This window comes from Sparassis crispa (genome assembly GCF_003851025.1).
Source record: "Sparassis crispa DNA, contig_000007F, whole genome shotgun sequence".
Lineage (NCBI taxonomy): Eukaryota > Fungi > Basidiomycota > Agaricomycetes > Polyporales > Sparassidaceae > Sparassis > Sparassis crispa.
In genome coordinates, this window is record NW_020939754.1 from 852,330 (window position 1) to 875,509 (window position 23,180).

General features: G+C 51.7%; 11 protein-coding genes across 11 annotated transcripts; 7 read left to right on the forward strand and 4 right to left on the reverse strand.

Moving 5' to 3' along the window:
- Nucleotides 1–82: 82 nt before the first annotated feature.
- Nucleotides 83–565, forward strand: SCP_0802710 (Transcription and mRNA export factor SUS1; the record flags this gene model as incomplete). The annotated part of the gene is made up of 4 exons (XM_027760861.1): nucleotides 83–165; nucleotides 244–314; nucleotides 364–432; nucleotides 489–565. 4 exons carry the CDS (start codon nucleotides 83–85, stop codon nucleotides 563–565), a joined length of 300 nt encoding a protein of 99 aa, XP_027616662.1.
- A 130-nt stretch (nucleotides 566–695) lies between these two features.
- Nucleotides 696–1,453, reverse strand: SCP_0802720 (37S ribosomal protein S10, mitochondrial; the record flags this gene model as incomplete). Its single annotated transcript, XM_027760862.1, has 2 exons — nucleotides 696–1,329; nucleotides 1,383–1,453. 2 exons carry the CDS (start codon nucleotides 1,451–1,453, stop codon nucleotides 696–698), a joined length of 705 nt encoding a protein of 234 aa, XP_027616663.1.
- A 117-nt stretch (nucleotides 1,454–1,570) lies between these two features.
- SCP_0802730 (Protein mago nashi homolog) lies at nucleotides 1,571–2,373 on the forward strand (the record flags this gene model as incomplete). The annotated part of the gene is made up of 7 exons (XM_027760863.1): nucleotides 1,571–1,605; nucleotides 1,660–1,665; nucleotides 1,719–1,834; nucleotides 1,900–1,963; nucleotides 2,022–2,109; nucleotides 2,168–2,257; nucleotides 2,323–2,373. The coding sequence occupies 7 exons, from the start codon at nucleotides 1,571–1,573 to the stop codon at nucleotides 2,371–2,373; spliced, it is 450 nt and encodes a 149-aa protein (XP_027616664.1).
- A 3,703-nt stretch (nucleotides 2,374–6,076) lies between these two features.
- On the forward strand, nucleotides 6,077–7,322 carry SCP_0802740 (Casein kinase I homolog hhp1; the record flags this gene model as incomplete). The annotated part of the gene is made up of 4 exons (XM_027760864.1): nucleotides 6,077–6,137; nucleotides 6,198–6,472; nucleotides 6,635–6,872; nucleotides 6,922–7,322. The coding sequence occupies 4 exons, from the start codon at nucleotides 6,077–6,079 to the stop codon at nucleotides 7,320–7,322; spliced, it is 975 nt and encodes a 324-aa protein (XP_027616665.1).
- Nucleotides 7,323–8,163: 841 nt separating this feature from the next.
- SCP_0802750 (Chromatin modification-related protein) lies at nucleotides 8,164–9,436 on the forward strand (the record flags this gene model as incomplete). Its single annotated transcript, XM_027760865.1, has 7 exons — nucleotides 8,164–8,327; nucleotides 8,395–8,605; nucleotides 8,664–8,762; nucleotides 8,815–8,897; nucleotides 8,949–9,160; nucleotides 9,219–9,303; nucleotides 9,352–9,436. 7 exons carry the CDS (start codon nucleotides 8,164–8,166, stop codon nucleotides 9,434–9,436), a joined length of 939 nt encoding a protein of 312 aa, XP_027616666.1.
- Nucleotides 9,437–9,930: 494 nt separating this feature from the next.
- Nucleotides 9,931–10,583, reverse strand: SCP_0802760 (hypothetical protein; the record flags this gene model as incomplete). The annotated part of the gene is made up of 3 exons (XM_027760866.1): nucleotides 9,931–9,959; nucleotides 10,018–10,141; nucleotides 10,404–10,583. 3 exons carry the CDS (start codon nucleotides 10,581–10,583, stop codon nucleotides 9,931–9,933), a joined length of 333 nt encoding a protein of 110 aa, XP_027616667.1.
- A 999-nt stretch (nucleotides 10,584–11,582) lies between these two features.
- Nucleotides 11,583–11,846, forward strand: SCP_0802770 (hypothetical protein; the record flags this gene model as incomplete). Its single annotated transcript, XM_027760867.1, has 1 exon — nucleotides 11,583–11,846. One exon carries the CDS (start codon nucleotides 11,583–11,585, stop codon nucleotides 11,844–11,846), a length of 264 nt encoding a protein of 87 aa, XP_027616668.1.
- Nucleotides 11,847–12,488: 642 nt separating this feature from the next.
- SCP_0802780 (hypothetical protein) lies at nucleotides 12,489–14,491 on the reverse strand (the record flags this gene model as incomplete). Its single annotated transcript, XM_027760868.1, has 19 exons — nucleotides 12,489–12,638; nucleotides 12,697–12,814; nucleotides 12,880–12,904; nucleotides 12,958–13,015; nucleotides 13,066–13,093; nucleotides 13,158–13,217; nucleotides 13,268–13,368; nucleotides 13,424–13,472; nucleotides 13,531–13,546; nucleotides 13,604–13,615; nucleotides 13,669–13,693; nucleotides 13,743–13,777; nucleotides 13,834–13,859; nucleotides 13,908–13,933; nucleotides 13,986–14,003; nucleotides 14,055–14,064; nucleotides 14,126–14,224; nucleotides 14,285–14,377; nucleotides 14,430–14,491. 19 exons carry the CDS (start codon nucleotides 14,489–14,491, stop codon nucleotides 12,489–12,491), a joined length of 1,011 nt encoding a protein of 336 aa, XP_027616669.1.
- A 3,076-nt stretch (nucleotides 14,492–17,567) lies between these two features.
- Nucleotides 17,568–18,118, reverse strand: SCP_0802790 (hypothetical protein; the record flags this gene model as incomplete). Its single annotated transcript, XM_027760869.1, has 2 exons — nucleotides 17,568–17,727; nucleotides 17,790–18,118. 2 exons carry the CDS (start codon nucleotides 18,116–18,118, stop codon nucleotides 17,568–17,570), a joined length of 489 nt encoding a protein of 162 aa, XP_027616670.1.
- A 2,511-nt stretch (nucleotides 18,119–20,629) lies between these two features.
- Nucleotides 20,630–22,069, forward strand: SCP_0802800 (hypothetical protein; the record flags this gene model as incomplete). The annotated part of the gene is made up of 6 exons (XM_027760870.1): nucleotides 20,630–20,746; nucleotides 20,798–21,324; nucleotides 21,375–21,460; nucleotides 21,581–21,772; nucleotides 21,831–21,915; nucleotides 21,964–22,069. 6 exons carry the CDS (start codon nucleotides 20,630–20,632, stop codon nucleotides 22,067–22,069), a joined length of 1,113 nt encoding a protein of 370 aa, XP_027616671.1.
- Nucleotides 22,070–22,195: 126 nt separating this feature from the next.
- On the forward strand, nucleotides 22,196–22,979 carry SCP_0802810 (Putative peroxiredoxin; the record flags this gene model as incomplete). Its single annotated transcript, XM_027760871.1, has 5 exons — nucleotides 22,196–22,363; nucleotides 22,431–22,564; nucleotides 22,621–22,655; nucleotides 22,715–22,809; nucleotides 22,872–22,979. The coding sequence occupies 5 exons, from the start codon at nucleotides 22,196–22,198 to the stop codon at nucleotides 22,977–22,979; spliced, it is 540 nt and encodes a 179-aa protein (XP_027616672.1).
- Between the last annotated feature and the right edge of the window lie 201 nt (nucleotides 22,980–23,180).

Sequence of the window (23,180 nt, forward strand, 5' to 3'; positions counted from 1 at the left end):
ACAATGCCGCCGCGAAGGCGCCAAATATAGCCACCGCGAGGGAGGCAAGCGCCCAAAGCGCGAAGCGACGCCGACTGCAACGATGGCCCCGCGCGGCGAAGCTCGCAACGAGGTGCTGTACGTGCAGCTTCATCGGCGCATGGTGGAGAGCGGGGAATGGGACCGGTATGCTACCCTGCCTATTCAAAGTTTCGCCCGTGCTCACTTTACAGCTGATTTCGCCCTCGCTCACTGTCGCGTCAGGCTGTCTGCGGTGCTCATGCGGGAGCTGAACGAATACGGGTGGCTGGATGACATGCGGCACAGGAGTAAAGGTAGGCCACCTCGGGCATTGTCCCTGTAGACCACACGCTGACGGAACAGAGATGGCGCGCGGCATGGAGCGCCCGACGGTAGAGCAGCTCATGGCAGGGCTTCGCGCGCACGCAGAGGGTGAGTCATGCTGGCAAGAACTGATCAGGTCGAGCGACTGATGTGTGCTGGCGTAGCGTCAGTACCGGCAGGGGTGAGACAGCAGGTAGTGGGGATGCTAAGGCAGTATATGGAGAAGCAGGTAGACGGCTGAGCTGACCAGCGAACGTAGGGAGTGTAAGCTACTGTATGTACTGTATACGAGACTTGTCGGGAGAGAGCAAGACTGAGCGCAGCTAAGCGCGCCTGCCAAATGGAGAACCTGCACGGATTATAATCAGAGTCTACGACGAGGACGACGACGAGGACGGCGAGTCCGCAGGCTGAACGATCTCGGGTACCGGCGACGCCGCCGCAAGCTCCTGCTGTACAATCTTCTCCCCCAGTGCCTTCACCTTCTCTGCCTTCGTCGCGGCGCCGACGCGCATCTGGCCCATGACGCGCTCGAGCACCTTCTCGCCAACGCCGACGGGCGCGCGCTGCCAACGGACGACACGAATACCCACGCCGGCCATGGCGTGCTCCTCGAGGTAACGGACCCAGCGCTCGACGACCGCGGGGTGGGCGTCCCAGGCCTTGATAGCACGCTTGTGCACGCGGCGGTCGAAGTTCTCCTGGGCCTTTTTGTGGACGAACGGCCCCCGTGGGACAGTCCAGAGTGTGCGCTGCGTCGGGAGGTGCGCCGGCCGCGAGATGGGGATCGCAAGCGCCGCGGCGGTATGTGAGGTGAAGTGTAGGAACTGGTCGAGCAGGTGCGGGAAGTAAGAGCGAAAATGGATGAGCGCGACAGGGATTCCGTGCGTTTGTGGGTGCTGGTAGGCCGACATGGATGCGCGCCCGCGAAAGATGGTCGACGCGAAGACGTGTTCAGGAATGCCGTCTGGTGGGGCATCATTGCCACCGCTGCCAGTGCTGGTGCTGGATTTCTTACGATGAGTAAGGGTCCAGAAAATATACATATATTCACTCACGCTGCGGTGCTGTTGAAGCGCACGAGACGGCGCACGGCCGCGACGGCGGTCCTGCAGGGGCGGGCGAGCATCGTAGCAGTGCCACTAAGTACTAGCACTTAGCAGAGGCACAAGACGCCTCTCGAATTAGCGCGCAAGGACCAGGCGGCGTCTGCCGTAAGCAGCTTGCACACCAACCGCGACCAACGATGACCTCCTACGACAACGACCCCTTCTATCTGAGGTATGAAGACCAGTTTTCGGCGTGAGCACTTGCAGCTCACGCCTTGTCATTCAGATACTAGTACGTCCATTGTCATTTTTTTTCACTCTCCACGCGCTGACCGACCGCTGCAGCACAGGACACTCTGGCAAGCACGGGCACGAGTTCCTCGAGTTCGAGTACTCGCACGGCCGTCTGCGGTACGCCAACAACTCCAATTACCGCAATGACAGCCTGATCCGTAAAGAGAGTGAGTCCCTCCCTGCGCTTAACCATGCAGCGTTTTTCGACCGCGCGCGTTCACCTGTCGCATAGTGTGGGTCGGCCCGCTCGTCGTGAAGGAGCTGAAGCGGATCGTGGAGTCGAGCGAGATCACCAAGTGCGTGTTCCTCTCGCCATCGTCTGTGTGAGTGTTGACGCCCCTTCGAATACTGCAGGGAAGACGACACCAACTGGCCGAAAAAGAACATCGTCGGGAAGCAGGAGCTCGAGATTCGTGTTGGGAACGACCACATCGCGTTCGAGGTTCGCTGCGTTTCCCCGTCTGCACATGTTCGTCCTTCTGACCCGCTATACGTCGCAGACGGCAAAAATTGGCTCGCTGGTCGATATTCAGGACAGCGACGACCCGGAAGGCCTGCGTGTGTTCTACTACCTAGTGCAGGATCTCAAGGTGCGTCGCGTGTCCTATCATCACAGCCCTCTCGCAATCGCTGATTTTTTTTCCACCCCATGCAGTGTCTTATTTTCTCCCTCATATCTCTGCACTTCAAGATCAAGCCTATATAGTCCGGTTTGTGTTCTGCTATTTCTCTGATTGAAGCCACAGTGCTTCCCTCTACTGCATGTGTATTGCTGGTTGAATTTATTGTGTTTCACCTTCCGTGCGACCTGGGCAAGTTTGCAGATAAAATAACACCTACGGCTGCATGACGTTGCAGGCCTAGACAACAATTCTTCTGTGTATCGACTCCTGAAGGAATGCGAGTCCTTGACGCCGTTCTGTGTGCTCCAATCCTGCAAGCGTGAGTATTGTGGGGCACTGGGCCTCACTTTTCCTCGCACTTTCAATGCCCCTAGTACGTACTGGTCCGGGAAATGGGTGTTGTGAGCTGATATCGTGTGCCTGGGTACTGGTGTTGCGGCCTTCATGTTCCAATAATAGTCAATTACTGTCAGGTAAACAGTCAGACTGGGCTGAGTCCACCTCGCTGGGAGCAGTAAGGCGGGGTCACCTCCAAACACGTTCGTAGGAAGGTGTCCCATTTCGCAGGGTAACCCATCTGACGGGGAGTGATTAAGATGGACGCAATGCTTCCAAAGTACGTACTCTAGATGATAAGTGCGGTGAGCTGGTGGGCACCCCGGTGTCGAGAGCTGTATCACACCAGATCTTGATCTGTCATGGAGAATGCCTTCACATACCAATCATTTCCTAAAGTGTCTTTTCGTCGACAACTTTTGAATGTCGGCAGCATTCTCCTGATCGCCCTACGTCCATTTATGCAAAAATTCGGCCAGGTCCTGCAGGCCGTGCAAATGTTCCATCGCCAGGACTTTATCCACATCGGGCCAAAATTTGGCAAATCCTTATAGGCGAACCTTGGCAATGTACCTCGAAGCGTGAAGGCTACTAGGTATTTCACCAGGGGCAACCCGGGAGGAGTACAGGTAAATAATCCCTGACACCGAATATTGTGTCCTGATCACTAGGGAACTCAATACACTGACGAGACAATAGCGGGTGCAACGGACAAGCAGGCCGCCAGTTTGTATATCCTTGACTGTGGAGCATGGTGAGCACTAGACCCACGCCTTAACCACGCAGAAATTGCGACTCACATGAGTCCCAGTTCGCAGAGACAGCACAAGATGCTCAACTGCACCGTTGACCAGTACTTTGTTCAGCACACTGAGTGATCTCTGATCAAGGAAATATGGGACACCAATTATTAGATTATACTTCTCGAAGTTTGTGGACGAGGTTGGGGCAAGCCAATATCGGAGATGTAACAAGAAGTGGGAAAAATAGGTGGTGTAGCAGTGGTAATCTTTGTTGTTTCTGTCCCACTTCAAATGCACAGAAGGAAATTGCAGGCTGAGCGTCCCGGGTGGAGTCTTGTTTGGTCGGCATTTGGTCCGAGTAGGTTAGGCGGTTCTGACATATAAAACCGGGTAATGTGCACATGAAGCAGTGGAAGCCTGGGAAAGAACGGAAGAGACAGTGCAATAGCATTAGTACAGCGATGTTGGTAAAGAGAGGGGATCTAATAGCAAGCATGTTCTGATACTATCCCACCTGAGCCCAGAGATGCAGAGAATTTCAACATTGGAGAATTGACACCCAGTAAATGGGAGAACATGCACCCAGTGTCTGTTGTCACCGAATTTCTGCGGCTCAAGAATAGCAACCGAAAGAAATCACCCCTGAATGCGGGTTTTTCGAACCTTCTGCAACTCACGACCAGACTGGATCTGCATATAATTGGAAAGCAGATAGCAACTCCAAGGCAACCAAGCGTAGCGTGTGAGCACGCAACTCCGAAGGGTTCAAATCTGTTGAAATATGGTCCCACAGAAAGTCGGTAATACGCTCAACCACCTCGATGGGAAGCTGTAGCCTCATGACAAAGAATGCAATCCACACGTTCAGGCCACCGAAAAGTGGAAGCGATTTGCAAAACTCAGCATGAACTTCCAAACATGGTCGGAAATCTACGCACCAATTTCTGGCAGTCCCAGATGTCGAATCGCCAAACACTACTGATTAAAATGTCAATGGGAATGATGAGAAGCCTGGTCTTTCTTAAAAAACCCGATAGCTAGAGAAGCCTCGGAGGAACCAACTCGAGCAGCTCACCTGGATGCCTGGCGAAGGATATCTGAATGCAGCAACCTGTAATTACTAATAGCTAGTGCTCGGGCGAGGAGGCTTCGCAACGCGCCGAACAAAAACAGACAATGTTTCACGTTGAAGTGCCAGTGAGCAGTGTAGAGCTTGTGATTGGTGCAGTCTGGTACAGTCTGGCAGGATGCGACGGTGTATGGTAGTGCGTAATTTAAGTTCAGTTAATCAGCTATGGATCGCGATATGGGTTTATCTACTTTCGACGAACCTTCTCTCTGATCCATGAATAATATTGGAGTACGTCGTATCACGCGCAACATTTGCGGAAACGATGACCTGACGTGAACAGTATAATTAAAGAGTGACTTTACCTACTCGAATCCATCTCTAGACACGCCAGAATTGAGACTCGGCGAGTCAGATGAATTGATGCCTGAAACTTGTACTCACTGCTTCAAAAGTACGTTAATCAGAGCAATCCTAGCTAGTGCATTTGTACTTGCTTTGTTGCTCTTAACCCCACGTCAGAGAGGACACAGGAAATTCTCGACGTGTAGTTACCGGTGTATTACAAGGCCAAATTCACGCTTCGACTGGCGTGTGCTACGGGAAAAAAACCTGAGTAGCTCCCGACCTTTGTCCGGCACTGGCGCTGGATTGGTTTGGGGATCAAGGACCATAATGACGGAACAAAAAATGGTTTTCTCATGACATCAGAAGCGTCATACCATAGAACCGCAGCAACGTGGCGGGTATAGAATATCAGGCCAATCCGGAAACCTTCTTAAGCCGTAAGTCAGGGGGGGGTGCTCTCAAACTCCTTGTATAAAAACGAGTCAGCTTGGAAATTGTGGGGATTGACTTGGAATACACACAATACAAGTGGGACTGTGACGATTCCTTGGTAGATCGGGTGAGGTATGAAAACTCAGCTGCTAAACTAGTAGTCGGCCAAAAATGTTAATAATGGTGTGACGCATCCATGACCGAAAGTTCGGTGGGTCGCTTCTGGAAGGCGAGTACATCTCCTATGTCCACCTTGGGTCCACTGTACCAGGGACTCGGCTTCACAAGCGCAATCGCCAGGAATAATTTCCCTTCGTTCGTCGAGGTACAATGGCACTCCGTCGGAGGCTCGGCAGTAAAGGCACGAGATTTGGTCGCGTTACAAGACTTCCGACCGGCAGCCTCAGGAATGCAGCTTATGAGCGAATGATGAGCGGAGCGTGTGTGGCAGTCACATTACAAGCATGCTCGAACAACGCCAGCATGGCCGCGGAACAGTGGAGGACAGCATTCAAGTTCGACTCGGCCTTCTGTGGGCTTTCAGGCCTGCAGTGCCATTTCTTGACCACGCTCCTGGGCTGAAAGCGATTAATTAGAACGGGACTCGGTGATACCAGGAGACTAAAAAGGGAAGAATGTTGAGGCGTGTTTCGGGGTACGCCGGATTACATAAAGGCGCCTTGTCGCGGTGAGTACACGAACATTCCTGCTTCACTTTCGCCCCGCTGCCTCACAACATCCACGACGATCTCCGCGTTGTTTCGTCGTTCCTCCGCCCTCTTCCTACACGTAATTCTCTGACTTTTGCATTTCGCGCCACTTCTCTTCGTTCACGGACCTTTAATCATTTATAACACCATGGATTATACCTTTGGCGGGAAGTATAAACTCGAGGAGGAGATTGCAATGGGCGGTTGTGGTACGTTAACGTCCTCTGCTTTCCGTGCTGCCGAACCCGCATGAATTCTTTGTCACGTAGGCACCGTGTGGCAGGGCGTCCACACCGTCGCAGGCAAAGAGGTGGCGATTAAACTCGAACCAGCCATTGCAAAATCCAGTCCCCTGAAACAGGAGTCAAAAATATACAAGACCCTCATGGGCGGACCCGGTGTCCCGTGGATTATGTGGTCTGGAAAACAGGGCGACTACAACGTCATGGTCATCGACCTCCTGGGCCCCTCGCTGGAGGACCTCTTCCGTATGTGCAATAGGCACTTTTCCCTGAAGACAATTCTTCTTCTGGCGGATCAGCTGGTGAGCACTTTCTGTTGTTCTTCTTAAGCTATACCTTGCGGGGAGAGTGCCGGGTCGCGACGATGGACTTCACCATTGGTGTCGGAGAGGGCGCTTGTTCGGTTTGGCGAAATTCCCACGCGTTCAGTGTTGCAACACCGTTATTGACATCATCTGTCCCAGATCTCTCGTATCGAGTACATCCACTCGCGTGATCTCGTTCATCGCGACATCAAGCCTGCCAACTTTGTTATCCCGCGGTCGGACCAGAATGCGCACTTCGTTGTCAACATGATCGACTTTGGGTTGGCGAAGAAATATCGAGACCCACGTACCAACTCACACATCCCATACAACCAGGATGACCACCACGGTGTGGGCACCTGTTTGTTTGCGGCAATCAACACGCACCTTGGAATCGGTGAATATACCCCTTCTCATATTCGAGCACTTGACTAAACACGTAGCAGAATGTTCTCGCCGCGATGACCTAGAAGCTCTCGCATATATGCTGATTTACTTCCTCCGCGGCACCCTGCCATGGCGAAAAATCAAAGGTAGCACAACATCAGAAACCTGGGATCTCATCCGCGATAAGAAGCTCGAGACAGAAACACTGCTCACCGTCGGGCTCCCGACCGAATTCGAGCTCTTCTACAAATACACCCGCAGTCTCGAGTTCGAGGACGACCCAGACTATGATGGCCTGCGCGCTCTCTTCCGTGGGTTGGCTGAGAAGCACAAGATCGAGTATGACTGGGTGTTTGACTGGTCTGTGCCAAAGTCCAAGGAGAGGAAGAGGAAGCGCGTATGCCGGTCATGCCATGCATGCGCTGCTGCCGCGGAGGCAGCGGGCAAAGCGCGGTCGTAGGGGGTGGTGGGAGGCTGTAGAGAGGGAAGGAAGAGAGGGTGAAGAGTGAGTGAGTATGGGATTTTTAGGTCTCTTGTTCTTGTTCTGAGTGTGCCGCAGCGGGCTTGCGTGCCATACTTCTCCCTGACGACGGGTTGTCGGTGCTCCCAGGTCTTTATTCTAAGTTGCCAGGATCGCGATGCCCATGCCTATGCAGCGTTCAGCGCTGCGAATGCGCTTGACGATATCGGGCTCGCCGCGGTCGCTCTCGTGGCCTTCAGTTCATGAGGCGGCTTCGGCAGCTCCAAATGCCTTCTGATGACTCTTGGTCGGACAGGCGAGGTGGACCTTATTTATATGTACGTGTATACGGTCAGTATTTCACCTCTTTCCGTGCGTTAGCGTCCCTCAGAAGTTGTGTAGCTTCTACCGCCATTTCCTGCTGGGATCTCGAAACGTTCACTCTGCAACAACAATGGTTTCGCCATGGTTGTCCGACCCAGAAGAATGTCTTCTCCGCGCTGGTGCCCTTCCCTTTTGACAATCCACCCCCGGCTCTTATGCTGCTCTCCTATGCCGCTGGTTTATGGACCATGGTAATTATGACTATGTCGTATGCTCTGGTTGCTATTTGCCATGCTATCTATCCATGTCGTTCATCGAACATGTCGTATTGCTCTCTGGTGTATATATTGTATATATTCTGTATGTATTCGTCGCTTATTCGTGTTGTAGATTGTGCTTTGTGGTATAGAATGTTGTTCTTTACGCTCAATTCGTTTGAAGTTGTGGACGTTCACGATAGACGCCCGAGCTACAGGAGACTTTGAAGTTTACCTCGACGAGGGCAGTGACGTCTACCATGGCTACGACCACATTCACGCAGGGCGAGCGGGTGCTCTGCTACCACGGACCGCTCGTCTACGAGGCGAAGATCCTGAAGATTGAAAACTGGGACGAGACGAACTCCACGTCGGGTGTAGTAGGCCCGCATTTCTTCGTGCACTATAAGGGGTGGAAACAGACGTACGCCGCCCCTTCCCCAATCTATCTCCCACCCCATTTTACACGCTGACACCTCATGGCGATGTAGGTGGGACGAGTGGGTGCCCGCGGTGCGCCTGCTGAAATGGAACGAAGCAAACATCGCGCTACAAAAAGGCCTGCAGGCGCAGGCGCAGGCGGCACAAGCTGCGTCGTCCGCGTCGTCGTCCAAGGCGGCGAGCAAGGCTCACCACCTAAAGGACACTGGGCGCACGCGCAAGGAAGGCGGGACGCGGGGCACGAAGCGGGCGCGAGAGGAGGCACGTCTCGTTCTCCCTCTTTTTTGCCTGGGTGACTGACGGGCTGGCACTTCGGCAGGACGAGAGCAGCAAGCGGCCAGAGATGAAGCTGCATGTGCCGGAGACGCTGAAGGTGCTGCTCGTCGATGACTGGGAAGCGGTGACCAAGAACAGCCAGGTCGGTGTTAGGTGTGTTTCTCCACACATATTTGCTTATCTCACTTTAACAGTTGGTCGCACTGCCCCGCACTCCGAACGTGGTGGATTTACTGGAAGAGTACAGGAAGTACGTCCTGGCGCTGCCAATGACATAGTGAGCGATTTTCCGGTGTCCCCATTACCCGATGTCTCATCCAATATCTAGTCTGAAAAATCCAGATACGCTGCTGCCCACGATCATTGCAGGGCTGCAAACATACTTTGACCGTGCGCTCGGTGCGAATCTGCTCTACCGCTTCGAGCGGCCGCAGTACGCGGACATCCGCAAACAATACGTGACTGGCCCGACGGTGCAGGTAGGTCAGGAGAAGGAGATGAGCTCGATTTACGGCGCCGAGCACCTGCTGCGCATGTTGGGTGTGTCTGCGTTGTTTCTCATGCCCCGTCGCATGAACTAACGACGTGGCGTGTTCAGTGAGCCTGCCGCAGATGGTCGCGAGCTCGACGATGGATGCAGAGTCGGTGGGCCTCGTTCGGGACTACGTGAACGAACTGATGGTGTAAGTGCCGCTGCGGGATCTCTGTGCACTCCGCTGACCCGCGCACAGGTACATGGTGAAAGAGCAGCACCGTATATTTATCCGAGAGTACGACTCTGCGAGCTTAGCGTACCAGAATATTTCGCGTTCTTGAGCTGTGACCGTCGTGACTGTGATTCATTCTTCTGTGACTGTACGTGACTGAAATGATGTCACGCGTGGTATATGACATGAAGAAGCACGTATCAACATATCACTTCAATAATGGAAAATCGCCCTTCTGTCATGATTACAACTGGTGCCAGACTTTACTATGAATGCTTCAGACTGGTGATTGATATGGAGCAAATTTCGAAGTAATAAAACTATCCAGACACCTAAAAGAAAAATTACCCATCTGGTTCCACATAGGAGCAAAAGATCAAGTCAAATATCTCAACAATGCCCCATCCAGTAAATGCTTCTGATCCAAGCATACCATAACTTCTGTTGGTCATCTAATCTGCCTAACACAGTGTGAAAGACTATGAGACCTAAACCCCCCTCATACCTTTCAAAACAAATGTAAATGCAATCTCTGACCACGATGAAAAACACCACCTAAACCCAAATGCATGCTGCACAGTGGCCAACCGCATTCTTACCCAACTACTTCCCAAATGAGACCCATAAGATAACTGCTAGTCGCGCGATAGTGGTTAACTGTATATGTATAGTAGAAGATAAACTACTCACGCAGATCGGACGGCCAAGCCTTCGTCTGTTGAAGCAAAATAAGAAGACTATGGTCAACTTGCACACGTTTGACACCGATCCAGATCAGAAAGGACAGAAGAATGGGCGTCGAAGCTATTGCCCTCTGAATCAAACAGCTGCAAACAAAGCTCGGAAACGAAACTTTATCTGGAATCTGAACGTTGAACCTGCAGAATATTTTCACAGATCTGTCGACACTGAAAATGCATCAGCATGATAGATCAGTGAGCGCTCGGGGGGTGGGCCTCCTTGGGCTGCTCCTGCCAGTGGTCGCACGCCGGAAATTCGAATGGGCAGGTGCGCCGAGTCTCCACTCAAGACATGATCTTTCTGCGTTTCGCAGCGGCAGAGAACCTGCCGTTTACCGGGTTCACCAGAGACAGCGACGAAACAACGATTCGTTCAATCTCTTGCGTCAGACCACTACCATTCGCATCGCTCATGTTGTCCGTCCACGCCGCCCCGGCCCTGAACGCGCTGTCGTCGCAGTCCTCGTGGACTGCGATACCCTTCTCTGCCACGCCCTCATTGTCGGTCTCATTCATGCGGGCATGGTTCCCTTCCCTATGTTCCCGAAAAAATTTCCGCGCGCTATTGCCAACATGCTCACGCATTCCGCGATCTCGCTGACGCCACCCTCGACCTCCTCGATTCATGCTACCCTTTCGAGATTACCGCTGTTCCTGCGCTCTCCGACACCTTTGCTCCGTTCGCTTCCCTGGACCACCCGCTTCCCGCACTTACCTCCTACCCGGCACCGAACACCCTCCGAGGTTGTCTTCTATGTCGATAATGGTCAGAAATTGGCGTAAGATCGGTTTCTTCGGTGGCAGAGATGATCTGTGTGGTTGAGAATTCTGTCAGCTCGGGGATCTCCACTCTTCCGGGTCCACAGGTTTCCCGAAGCCCATACCACACCCGGACCACCATCCTTCAGTCGTGCTCCACGTCCATACTCGTCGAATCGCGCCAGCGCGGTCTCCGTTGGGCTGCTATGGCTCCCTCTCCATTTCACACGATAAGTATAATCGTCCAGCTCTATGCACCCCTCGTCTCCGGGCAGCCTTCCACTCTCTTCAGCCCCTGCTAACGCGAGTTCCGCCCTCCCATCACCCTTACTCCGCAGAACACAATCAACGCGGCTCGCAGAACGAACGCGACCGCCATTCCCACTGCCCCGATCTTGCTCGAGGTACGGCCATAATATTTTCGGTGGCATACTGCTCACTCTCTCCTCTTCATCCCAGCTCTGGGCACATAATTAAGAAGATATCAAATTCCTTGCCTCGCTGCAGGCCTGGTGCGTCCCCTTTCTTACACTCTTGGGTGATGTGCTTCATCTGAATTTATCAGATGTTCTCCGGGGGACCACTCTCCGCCTTCAGTGGCGACAAGCTCACCGCCGCAGGAGTCCATCTCTATGCTGTTTACGGCGGCACCGAATTTTTGTGCAGTCGACGCCACCTTCGACGTCGACGATGACATACTAACTTGAAGGCTACAGGAAGAACACGCTCCGACTGGCAGTGGAGACAGTCTGGCACATGGCTCCCCCTTCCTTCCTTCCGTGCGTTCCATGGCTTACCGAGTATGTGCTTCGCAGGCCGCAGGTGAAGCAGGCGAACGAGTGCGTGCCTGCGTACGGCTTAATTGGCGTGATCGAGAAGGAGATGGTACTCCTCGCGGATCCCGCGCGTCCGATCATGCGCACCGCTGAGGGTACCCTGCTTCGGAAAGCGACCCTGAGCGTGTACGAGAAAGACATCGACAAGCTGTGGCTAGCCGCCGCCAGCGTTCCCCGTCTTTGAACAGATACACTTCTCCGATGAATTGTGCAGGTATGCCATGGTTGGCGCCAACCTGTAGGATTCAGGACATTCGTTGTTCCTCGCGCGTGCCCTAGGTTAGTGTAGTATTGGCATGGATGAGTGTTTCCGAGATGTCTTGTGCCAATCCATTGTACTATTTGAGTGCCAGAGTCCGGATATTTCAATGGTGTTACTGGACCCCGCTTGAGGTCATGTACCTACTCAGATACTCGATCGTGTGCAGACGCCCGGCCAGAGGTACACACTGCGGCTGCTAGTGATCTATGGTAGGATAAGCATATTGAATGCCTCTCTAATAGATCGGCCCAAGATCAGCCGCCTTCCAACACCCACGGTTCATCTCAGTGAATATTCTTTCCCCCGCAAATCGCTGAGCCTGCCTTGCGCAACTGTATTGGTATTAAAGCTGAGAATTGCTAGTAAACGGAACGTTCACTTTGTACATTCCAGCAACAATTCAGGAAGTAGCCTACTTTACATGGAGCGCAATCAACGTATACCTTACTACCTTCACGACAAGATCTGAGATACACAGATATACAATCAAGAGAACACGGAGAAAATCGACATTCGACCACATTCCAATCTCCCGCCTACACGTCCTTGCATGCGTGGTTATGATTAGACGAGGGACGGGGGCTTCTGATATGTCTCGCCTAGCTCGCTGGAGGAACGGACGACCTTGAGCTGTGCGACAGAGTTTGTTTCGATGACGGAACCTCCGATGGCGTCGCTGATATTTGTAGTGTGCTGGAAGATTTCGATGGGCTTCTGTGAGGACGTGAGCATCCATACACCACAAAACCGAATTGGAAGTGAAGAGTAGTACCCTCGTTTTATGGTCGGTTTGCGCTCCTTCGCCCCTCGTAGGGCCGAGCTCGATAGAATTGGAGTTATACGCCTGGACTGAAGCCTCCCCGCAGATCCTGAGCTTCCTCGCGTTCAATCTGGAAATATGACATGAGCCTCCATGCTCGTGGCACGATACCGGATCATAGGAAGAGCCACACACGTCGCCATGAAGGAGTTGGCGTATACTACACATGTCATTAGTCCACGTCAGCGATCGGCGACGGAAGCGCAGACGCACGCTTGCTCTGGACCGCTGCCAGTCCCACGAATATGAGATTGTCGCTGAGCAGAACGAACTAGATACTGCGTAAGCACGTCTCGTAGACGATCCGACCTGGATTCTCACAGTGAGCAGCGTGGAGACAGAGACCACCCTAGAAGCCAAAGAAAGGGTTAGAATTTTGAAGGCACTGACACGCGCATAAAATAGGCAGTCACATAGTGAGTGCACCCGTGTTGACGACGTATGTAATCAACGATCGGATAATGTGGTCCGTTCTAGGAACCATTGAGCAACTCTCTCAGATGATATGATAGGGGGAACACACCGCTCAAAGCCTGTCCTACTGTGCCATAGGTAGTATATTGATACCGTTGCTACAATCAGATCTACAAGGGCAGAAAGGCTAAGGCCGCACGTGACAGTGAACTAAAGAAGAAAGACCGTAAGCATCAAGCGGTCAGATACGATTTGAACTACACACAAGAGGCCCGATACTCGCACGAAATTCGATCCAGGCTGGAAGAAGATACCTTGAGGCGAAGTACTGCTCTAAGTGACAGTGACATGAATAGGAAGAGGGCGACGCACGAGAGAGAAGCAGTAGCTTGAGCCATTCAATTAATAAGAATCAGAATACTCAATGGAAATTTGTCACAAGTACCAAGTCCGAACGCTGCAAGCACTGGCTCAACAAGGGAAATTCTGGCTGAACGAGATATGACGCACCGACACGAATAAACAGCAGAACTCCCTGTGAATCATAGTTGGAAATAATTCGGCACGCAAAGATAAAAGCGTACGGGGACAACAGTAACCAACTTAAATCGTCGGCTCACTGTGATCTTGAGTCAATGAAAGGGAGACGATGGTCTCGAGGAACACAGCTCTCACAGATCCAGATACGGCGTATAAAGAATCTGGTTGAGTCATCAGTACAAGTATTTCAGTAGCAGCAGGAAACGCACGTCTGTACTACAGCCGCTATAAGCACCTACATCGACAGGGTCTGAATTTTCTAGTATCGACAACAACCGCGAACATACAGATAGCATGACCGTAACCTGCAGATGTGTAAATCAGACGTGGATTGACAGGGGATCCACCACACTTACACCAGCACTCCTGGCGTGTCGAGGCTTTAGGTGAGTGGTAGAGGGATATGTTTAAAATTATTAGGACTTACCATATAATATGCGCGACAGCGGGCAGGTCCCCGAAGTCGACAATGGTGTACTCAGTAATCATCTTCACACACATGCCAGTGTGGATAGTTTCTAGCCCCCTGGTAGAATTCAAATTCATCGTGCCAATACCAGTTTAGTTTGTGGAAGATATCTCTCACCAAACAAGTAAAACTGTACTACGGATCCACAAAGAGTCATTGGCGAAATTCAGCCAATAAAAGTACACTTGTGCAGTTGCGACCCCGTATAGACTGAGGTCAAATTCACCGTTAGTCTTGCACCAGCAAGAAAGCCGTTACGTACAAGACAGCAATGACCACCGTCACTAGAAGTCCTTCCAGCATTTCTTCGGTGATAGTGGCCATGCGGGACACTGAAACGACAACGGTAGTAAAAAAACTTGAGTGAATCTGGGTTGTGTGTAACAACCACAAGACAGGGTCACCGAATTTAAAGCTACTCAGAACCGCTCATCTTTTCATAATGATAGAACCTGTCCATACAGCAAGAGGTGTGACTCATCAAGGTGCTTTTCTCACACAAACGCTCGTGGATGTCGCACGAAGGCAGTTATCAACCTCCGCCGATACTTCGTCTCCCGATCAACTTGATGCAGGAGAAATCATGTCGCTGAGAATACGCAGACGGATTGACTTCGAAATAGGCACCATCAGACTGGGGAACTGTGGTACCACAAGAAACAATGATGACACAATCCACTGTAATGGCACCATGCTGTACTAGATTTTACTCTATATGCTAGTCGTCAGGACTGTGACCCGATAAGGCCAAATCGGGCGGTTTTGTGACTCGATAAGCTCCTGGATACCAATCCTGTTCAAACAGCCAATAATGAATTTGGGTTCAGATGGCAGGAAAGAAGAGTTGGAGGTTGCCTTTGGTAACATGTCAAAGAAGGCTGTTGAGCCGACGGTGCGGTTATGTTGGAATTTCTGGGTGTTGAGTGAGCTCGCAAGCTGAAGAGGGTTAGGGTTTGTCGATTGAGTACTTATGCCATGCTTTCATGTTTGTATTCCTTACGCGATTGCCCCATCCTCACTTGTCCCTTGGGGTCAAACGTGCTCATTCTTGGTTGAAACATCTACTGTGCTACTGGTGATTTCAATACAATCGCGTGACCTAGCTTGGAGGTTTACCCAAGTGGCTCTGGGGGCAGCCAAAAGCCTGCTGTTCGCTGTGATGCTGTGAAGATGTGTCATATGCTATTCTCTGCTGAGGTCGAGGTTCACTTTCCGACTCTCGCATGCCGTGTCTGCTCGAAGACCATAATCTCGTCGTGGTTGATCTTTTGGATCTTTTGAAGGAAGTCCTCGCTTGTCGGTGCAGAAGAATCTGTTGGTTGAAGAAGAGTTGAAGAAGTTGAAGAGTTGCAGAAGAAGTTGAAGGATTGTTGAAGAACTTGGTGTGAACCATCGTCATTGTCTCTCTTTGTCGCCTAAGAGTCATCGGTCGGAGCCCTGCTGGTCTGGGCATGGACCACTGGCTGGATGTCGGAGATTGGGAAGGATTTTGACTGGTGGATTAGATGCTGTTGAGTTGTTGAGGTTGAGGTGGAGATTTCAGGGAGTGCTCTGCTTCAGGGAGTGAGTCATTTTTATCGGCTTGCTTCGCTCAAGGGAGTGTGTTGGAATTTCTGGGTGTTGAGTGAGCTCGCAAGCTGAAGAGGGTTAGGGTTTGTTGATTGAGTACTTATGCCATGCTTTCATGTTTGTATTTCTTACATGATTGCCCCATCCTCACTCGTCCCTTGGGGTCAAATGTGCTCATTCTTGGTTGAAACATCTACTGTGCTACTGGTGATTTCAATAGGTTATTGACAAACATTGATATGGATATTGCGCACTGCAGTGTATGATCTTGCCAAGAGGGCTCCGGGAATGAAATTCTTTATCACAGGTTGAAAAACCAAAATAAGAGTCCACAGAGTACCTCAAGAGGGGGGCGAAATTGGAATTGGGGATACCCTCCTCTTAGCAAGGGGGGTCAAAACTGGTGTATGGGGTCCATTTTTGGCTGAGCGCCTGCTATCCTCCATCAAACTGTGGTTTTCCATTTCTCTCTTAAAGTTAGTGTACAGACATTACAAGTATGCTAGGACTGTGTTTAATCTGTACTGTCCATAAAATTCACCTTTTTAGTATGTTCGATCCGAATTTCCCCCAAATTGGCCTCTCGGTGATGTTTGATCGAAAATGTCACCATAAACAACCCTTTTGGAAAAACGTTATATGAAAATTCCCGAAAATGCCCATTTCCCGGACCCTGAAAGTGCCAGCTCAAAGATCGAACCTCTTATAGCATTTGCGGTGGTCCTTGCCATACTTGTACAGGCTTGGACGTCCTCACCCCTGTCGGCATCGTCGGCATCGGCCTCACCATGCGTGAGAACTAGATACCAAAAAGTGCGTGTGACAGCCGGGCACGTTCAGAGAGCCTTCGGAATATGCCGAATATCGCACTTCGAGTGAGTTATCATCTACCGAACAGCCCTCCATGGTGATGTGCCTGTAGCCATATGAGACTTCTGTAGCGAAGGGGGAAGGACTCTCATGTTGTCACAAGGCAGGGTTAGCCAAAAATAAATCTCCGCGCATTGCAAATACACTCTAATTTGATTTAGAACTGTCTCTAAACGGGGGCCGTTGGGGCCAATCGGCTGGATGTGACGCAGGTTCAGCAAACCTTCCATGTAATATCACCGCTGAGCGCTGAGCGCTGAGCACTCGGATCTCAGATCTCATGTTAGACGTCCGCCAACCGGCATCCTCAGGGTCCAAGTGTCGTCTCAGAGATGTCGACAAGGCGTCTCAAGTGTGCATGCCTCCGCGTGGTCCTTCCGACTTCCAAGAGTTCGTGTACATACTCATTTCAAAGTGCTCCCAGAGGCTCGGTAAGCAGGTGCCCGCATTGTCTCCTTGGATGCCATCAAGACTTCAGAATAAATGTTCGACCTCGGCTGCGTGAGGGACAATATTGTGAAAGTGGAATCATTGCGAGCGTCTTCGGCGGATGATCGTACGCATCAACGACAAGAGAATATCAGTACTATCAAACACTCGCGAAATTACAGCGGAGGCACGTCGTAACCTTTCTTGCCTTTCAACAAATTTCTTCCTCACTCCGGCGGCATGGTGAGGGCCCACGATTCTTCGCGCGATGACGGGTATTCGCAGTGATCATTCGGCTCAGGTATTTAGTCAATAACTCCATTTCCTGCAGAAGTGGAGCCTATACATATCTGCGTCGCAGTCTAGACGACACACCAAACTACTGAGAGTTTAACCTACAGATGTGAACAAAAAATTTCGCTTCTTATGTTTTCTGTTTTCACCGTTTCCTCCTCCCAAGTCCTCGCCGTGCGAGACACAGCACAACATCACGGGGTGTACTCGTAGCAATGAGAATGGGGAACATGTTGCCCTAGACCTTGACAAGGGGGTTTCTGTTGAGGACAAGCTCCTCCACCAACAGCAGGGCACTCCCCACGAGCAGGGTCACGCCTGTCCATATGATCATCGTGTTGTAGTCCCCGTGCGCGCATGTCAGAAGCGCACCAGCGATCGGGGAGCCGACGAGAGCACTGCGCGCACGGTACGATATCAGTACATCTTGGACCAGCTCGAAGGTGGGACCAGTACGTACGGAAATGACATGATACTATACGCCATCCCAATCCTCGTGCCAATCTTCTCAATCCGCGAGATCTGGGCGATGCATGGCACGTTTAGAGAGTTGATAGATCCAGAAAAGAAGCCGTATATCATTGCATAAGCGATGAGGTCCTGGAAGTGCATCTGGGTGAGCCAGAGCTCGAGCGTGAATAAGCTCGAGGACGATAAGAGGAGGAGCAGGTTGTATCTCCCTGCTATATCTGCAGCTAGGCCGGGGAACACGCGCCCTATTGCGCTGCCTGCATTCATGATAGAGAGAAGGCTGAAGCCGTGTGCCTGGCTAATACTGGGCCCCTGCATACTGCACGACGCAGAAATAAGGGACAAATAGACCTGTCAATGTCATTACCGGGGACATCAGATATGGAATAAGTGGAGCACGAGAAACGTACCAAAACACGACATTCCAGCACTTGCACAGAAGAGCATGAATTTGGAGTTGTGTAGGGACGAGAGGTCGATCCACCGTCCTGATTTTCGACGTGGCAAACGGCTTGACACCGTGAGGGTGGTAAAGATGCCACAAGCGAGGCAGAGAGTCCAGATATATGCACGGACCAGCCAAACTAGTTTCGTTGAAGAGACGTTGTAGCATCGCGGGGAAAACAATACCCCCTGAAATTAATGAGATGGATGTGCAGTGGGTTGCATAACGATGCTCACCAACGCTAGATCCCGACACGACGATGCCGACCGCGGTAGCCCTCCATTTTACGAAATGAGTCGAAACAGCAGGATAGAAACTGCCATGTAAAATGAATGTTTACAATCAAGGATAACGGAACGCTTCAAAAAGTAACTAACACACATGAAACCACTTCCTATACCAAAGGTGATCCCTCGCGCAAGAATGAACTGGTAATAGCGCGAGGCGAGGGAGGCCATCATGATACTGAACATGTATACCACAGTTCCGAGCACGAGCAGAATTGTCGGTCCATAGGCATCGAAAAGCCTTTCCAATTATTCCTCCCTACTCGTACCACGAGGTGAGATGCTAACGCAATGAAGAAGGTTAACGATGTACAGAGAAGAAGAACACCCAGAGTTGGAGCGAGCTGATCCATGATATATCAGACGGAGAGTAATTTGAGAGCTGATCTTCTAAGTACCATAGCTGGAAGCGGCCAAAGGCATTTATCTGGCCGAATGTCGAGGCTCAAGCTGGGCTTCGAGAATGGAGTCAGAGACCGACTCGACCATCGGAGTGGATGCTGTCTCCAGTTTTTCAGCTTCAGGCATGGCGGACGAGAGGGAGATGAGCGAGCGGTAAGGGGGAAATTGTAGTGCTGCCGGCAGGTAAAGGACTTCGAGGCGTGGGATGGGACTGACCAACAACGAGAGTGAGCAGAGTACAGTGGCATGGAGGTGGCGTGTTGGGCCACGAGCTGTTCGGTCCTTGTCCTTAGCCAGGCTTCCTCCTTCCAATCCTGGTCAGTACTCCCGTTCGTTCAAGATATGATCGAGGTGATCCCCCGATCAGTTCTGCCTTTGCGACAGGAATGCTCCAGGCCGGAGCACTCTCTTTCATAGATTGAATGGACGGGGGGGAGCATCCGTGCGCCCTTACTGAGTTCGACAGCGCATCCGGGAGACCGCTGGTAAACACTGACAGGTGAGCGTCTTCGAGTTTTTTCAGAGCTATCACGAAATTACCAAAAGCAGGGCGTGTTTCTGTGTTAGCCGGGTTTATGAATAGACTAGTCCCAATACAGAAGTTCATGAGAAGATTCTTACCTTACCGCCGGGTTTCAAATTGGCCTGGCGCTGGCCCGAGATCCATCACATAGACGTGGAAGTTCGCGGAAGGCCGTATTAAATAGAAGGTTACTCCGAGCCTTGGGTACTAATTATAAGCGCTGAGATGTACATGCCGTAGGTGCGTGACCGGGTGCTTGGCCATTGCAGGTCCGTGTTAGTCTCCCGTAGCTACATTATAATCCTTATTGAGTAAGGGGAGTGGAGGACGGATTACTTACAAAGGTCTGATCGTAGTACACGATTTCGCCTTGAAGATGCCGAACCTGGAATAGTACTGAGGAAAGCATTTTGCTCGTTCATCGCCAACGTTCTCTTTAACTACAATGGAAAAATTGCGAGATGCACATAAAAAGGCGCTCTAAGCGTTGAAGAGCGCTACGGCGGCTGGTTCTCACTCAGGCTGTGATAATGGCTCGCTTCTTGTACCTTTCTGTGGTGAAACTTGATAGTGGACGTGCCTTCTGTGTCAAGTGTTAATGGGTCGCCTCATGGCCAACATAACGTGTGGGACTCCTTTCCGATAAGGATATCAACTTCATTCAAGCAAAATGCAAGGCAACAGAAGACGGTGCGTCCTATAGAACGATCCTGCGTTAGCAGCGCTACGGCGGCTGGTTCTCACTTAGGCTGTGAACACCACAGTGGTACTGCAGTTCACATGTCGAGAAGACAGCCGGCATGCAACGCACTCCGAAGCCGCTGACATTTACCCCTGCTAAACTCTCCATCGAATTGTATCGAGCGCATGCCGGGTTTGCCGTTTTCGCTTCCATAGTCACATCGATGTTCTTCTATTGACTGCGAATAGGTTCCTTCGGCCAACAAAGATCCGGTGGAAAATGCTTCTTGAAGATATGAGTCTGGGTATCTCCACTTTCCCATGTCTCCTTCGTTCCCAACAGGGCGACGGCTAGAAAGCTAGAAAAGGCTTGCGTATATAAACCGTGAGCAGGTCAGTGTAACATGCCAGTCGATATGTTCCCAACTTCTGTCCCCCTTCTCAGCACTCCTCTTTTAAAGATACCCTTGTTAGCATCTAATGCAGTCTTCATGTTCATTGGCATGACCTCACCCAATCCGCCTCCTAAACCCTCGGAACTGTCAAAATATGACAGACCAGATAGTATATCGCGCGGGGATTTCAATGCCTTGATCCACATTATAAAGGTATTCCTTCTACGATCTGTCTCTCGCAATATTTGACGTGGATTGTCGAAGTCCATGGCGGTCATTACAGCAGTGGCTGAGATCGCTGTTATTCTCGCCCAGGAATATCCTTCTCTCTCTGGGCATATATCCCTCCTTCTCCTGTCGCCTAGCAGCGGCTTGCGCGTCACGAAAACATTTGTCGCAAGCTGGGCGTTCATAGGCATGGGCGGTGTCGTCCGCTGGTGGTGCTATCGCACACTCGGACGGTTCTTCACATACGAGCTCTCTATGACGAAGGAGCACCGACTTGTTACTGTTGGGCCATATTCCATCGTCCGGCACCCTAGTTACACTGGCTTGATCATGCAGGCGATTGGCGCAGTCTCGTGGTCTCTCGACTCTGGTTCGTGGTGGTCGAATTTAGGCAGATTCAATGCGATCGCGCGGAATTTCTGCGTGGTCCTGTGGGTGAGCATCTGGATCATCGTTCCTGCACTAGCAGTGAGCAGGCTGTCGAAGGAAGACAGGACCCTGAAGAAGGAGTTCGGTGACCAGTGGGAGAAGTGGTCGAGGGTCACTCCGTACAAACTCATCCCGTTCGTGTATTAATTGTAACGGACACTTAGACTATTCTTGTTCTTAGTAGTGGCTGCTTATCATGCGTGTACGAGCTGTTAGTCCTTGGAATGTATGCCTCAAACCTTCTAGATCTGTCATTCGTGACACTTATGCGTGCGTCCAACCACCATCTGCTTCCTCCGCAAGATGTGGGAGTTCGACCGTAACGAAGTATGTCGCCGACTCTCTGACTCGATCTCTCTGTCATGCACCCCGTCCAAGGTGCTGTAATAGTGCTGCCCACGATCATTGCAGGGCTGCAAACATACTTTGACCCCACGATCGGTGCGAATCTGCTCTACCGCTTCGAGCGGCCGCAGTACGCGGACATCCGCAAGCAATACGTGACTGGCCCGACGGTGCAGGTAGGTCAGGAGAAGGAGATGAGCTCGATTTACGGTGCCGAGCACCTGCTGCACATGTCGGGTGTGTATGCATTGTTTCTCATGTCCCGTCGCACGAACTGACGACGCGGCACCTTCAGTGAGCCTGCCGCAGATGGTCGCGAGCTCGACGATGGATGCAGAGTCGGTGGGCCTCGTTCGGGACCACGTGAACGAGCTGATGGTGTAAGTGCCGCTGCGGGACCTATGTGCACTCTGCTGACCTGCACACAGGTACATGGTGAAAGAGCAGCACCGTATATTTATCCGGGAGTACGACTCTGCGAGCTTAGCGTCCGACCGGCTCAACGGTGACCACAATTTGATTTCGCGTTCTTGAGCTGTGACAGTCGTGACTGTGATTCATTCTACTGTGACTGTACGTGACTGAAATGACGTCACGCGTACTATATAGCTGAGGACATGGCTTGCTTCTGCTCCAATTGACGTCCTCTTCTCGTCCACCATGTCCCTGCTCTCCTCAACAATCCAGACCGCTCACGCTGCCGTGACCTCCCTCCTCAGCGCCGCCGAAGTCAAGCCCGGCTCAACCATTCCGACTTCAGCCCTCGTGAAGGAAGACAGCTCGACCGAAACATTCACTTTCGAGGGGCTCACGGGAAAGAACGTCTTTGTGAGCCGCGCGTCGTTTGAACGCAACAATCACTGCAGCCAGAACCTGAGCCTAAGTCTCTACCCAGGTCGGTGTGCCCGGCGCATTTACGGGAACGTGCAGTGCGCAAGTGCCTGGGTACATCAACGCGTACGAGAAATTCACCGCCAAGGGCGTGCGCAACGTCTACGTTGTCGCCGTGAACGACGTGTTTGTGATGAAGTATTCGCCCTCTCCTCTCGTGCAGCGGGTGAGATCTGACTGTATGCGCCTCGCAGAGCGTGGAAAGCACAGCTTGCCAACGGGGGAACGCGTGTGTATTGTTCTTGCACATGTACAGCGCGTCGCGATGCTCAAATCTCCTCACTCCAGCGATCAAGTTCATCGCCGATGATGAAGGCGCGTTCGTCGGTGCGCTCGGCCTGCTTTTTGACGCATCCCCGCTCCTCGGTGGCCCTCGTTCGAAGGTACGATAATAGCGGACCGTTTCCCTCGTCGTTCGCGTGAACCAACCGTGTTGATCCTGCAGCGCTTTGTTCTCATCACCGAGGGTACTCAAATCACGCATGTCGTAGTAGAGCCCGTGCCGAGCGAGCTCACGGTCTGCGCGGCGGACAAAATCCTGGCACTGTTGTGAGCGGTGAACGCAAGGGGGAGATGGCGAGCCACGAAGTTTCATGAGTCCAGTGTCACGGACAGTGTCCAGAATCTGTGTATGAATAGGCAGAATATGTGTACGAGTAAGCAGTACGGCGCATTTTGTACCTGAAAATCCTGTGAGCACTAGAGCGCTGGATAGCGGTCGTATGTCTTCAGTGTGTGCTTTCAATGTTGTCAA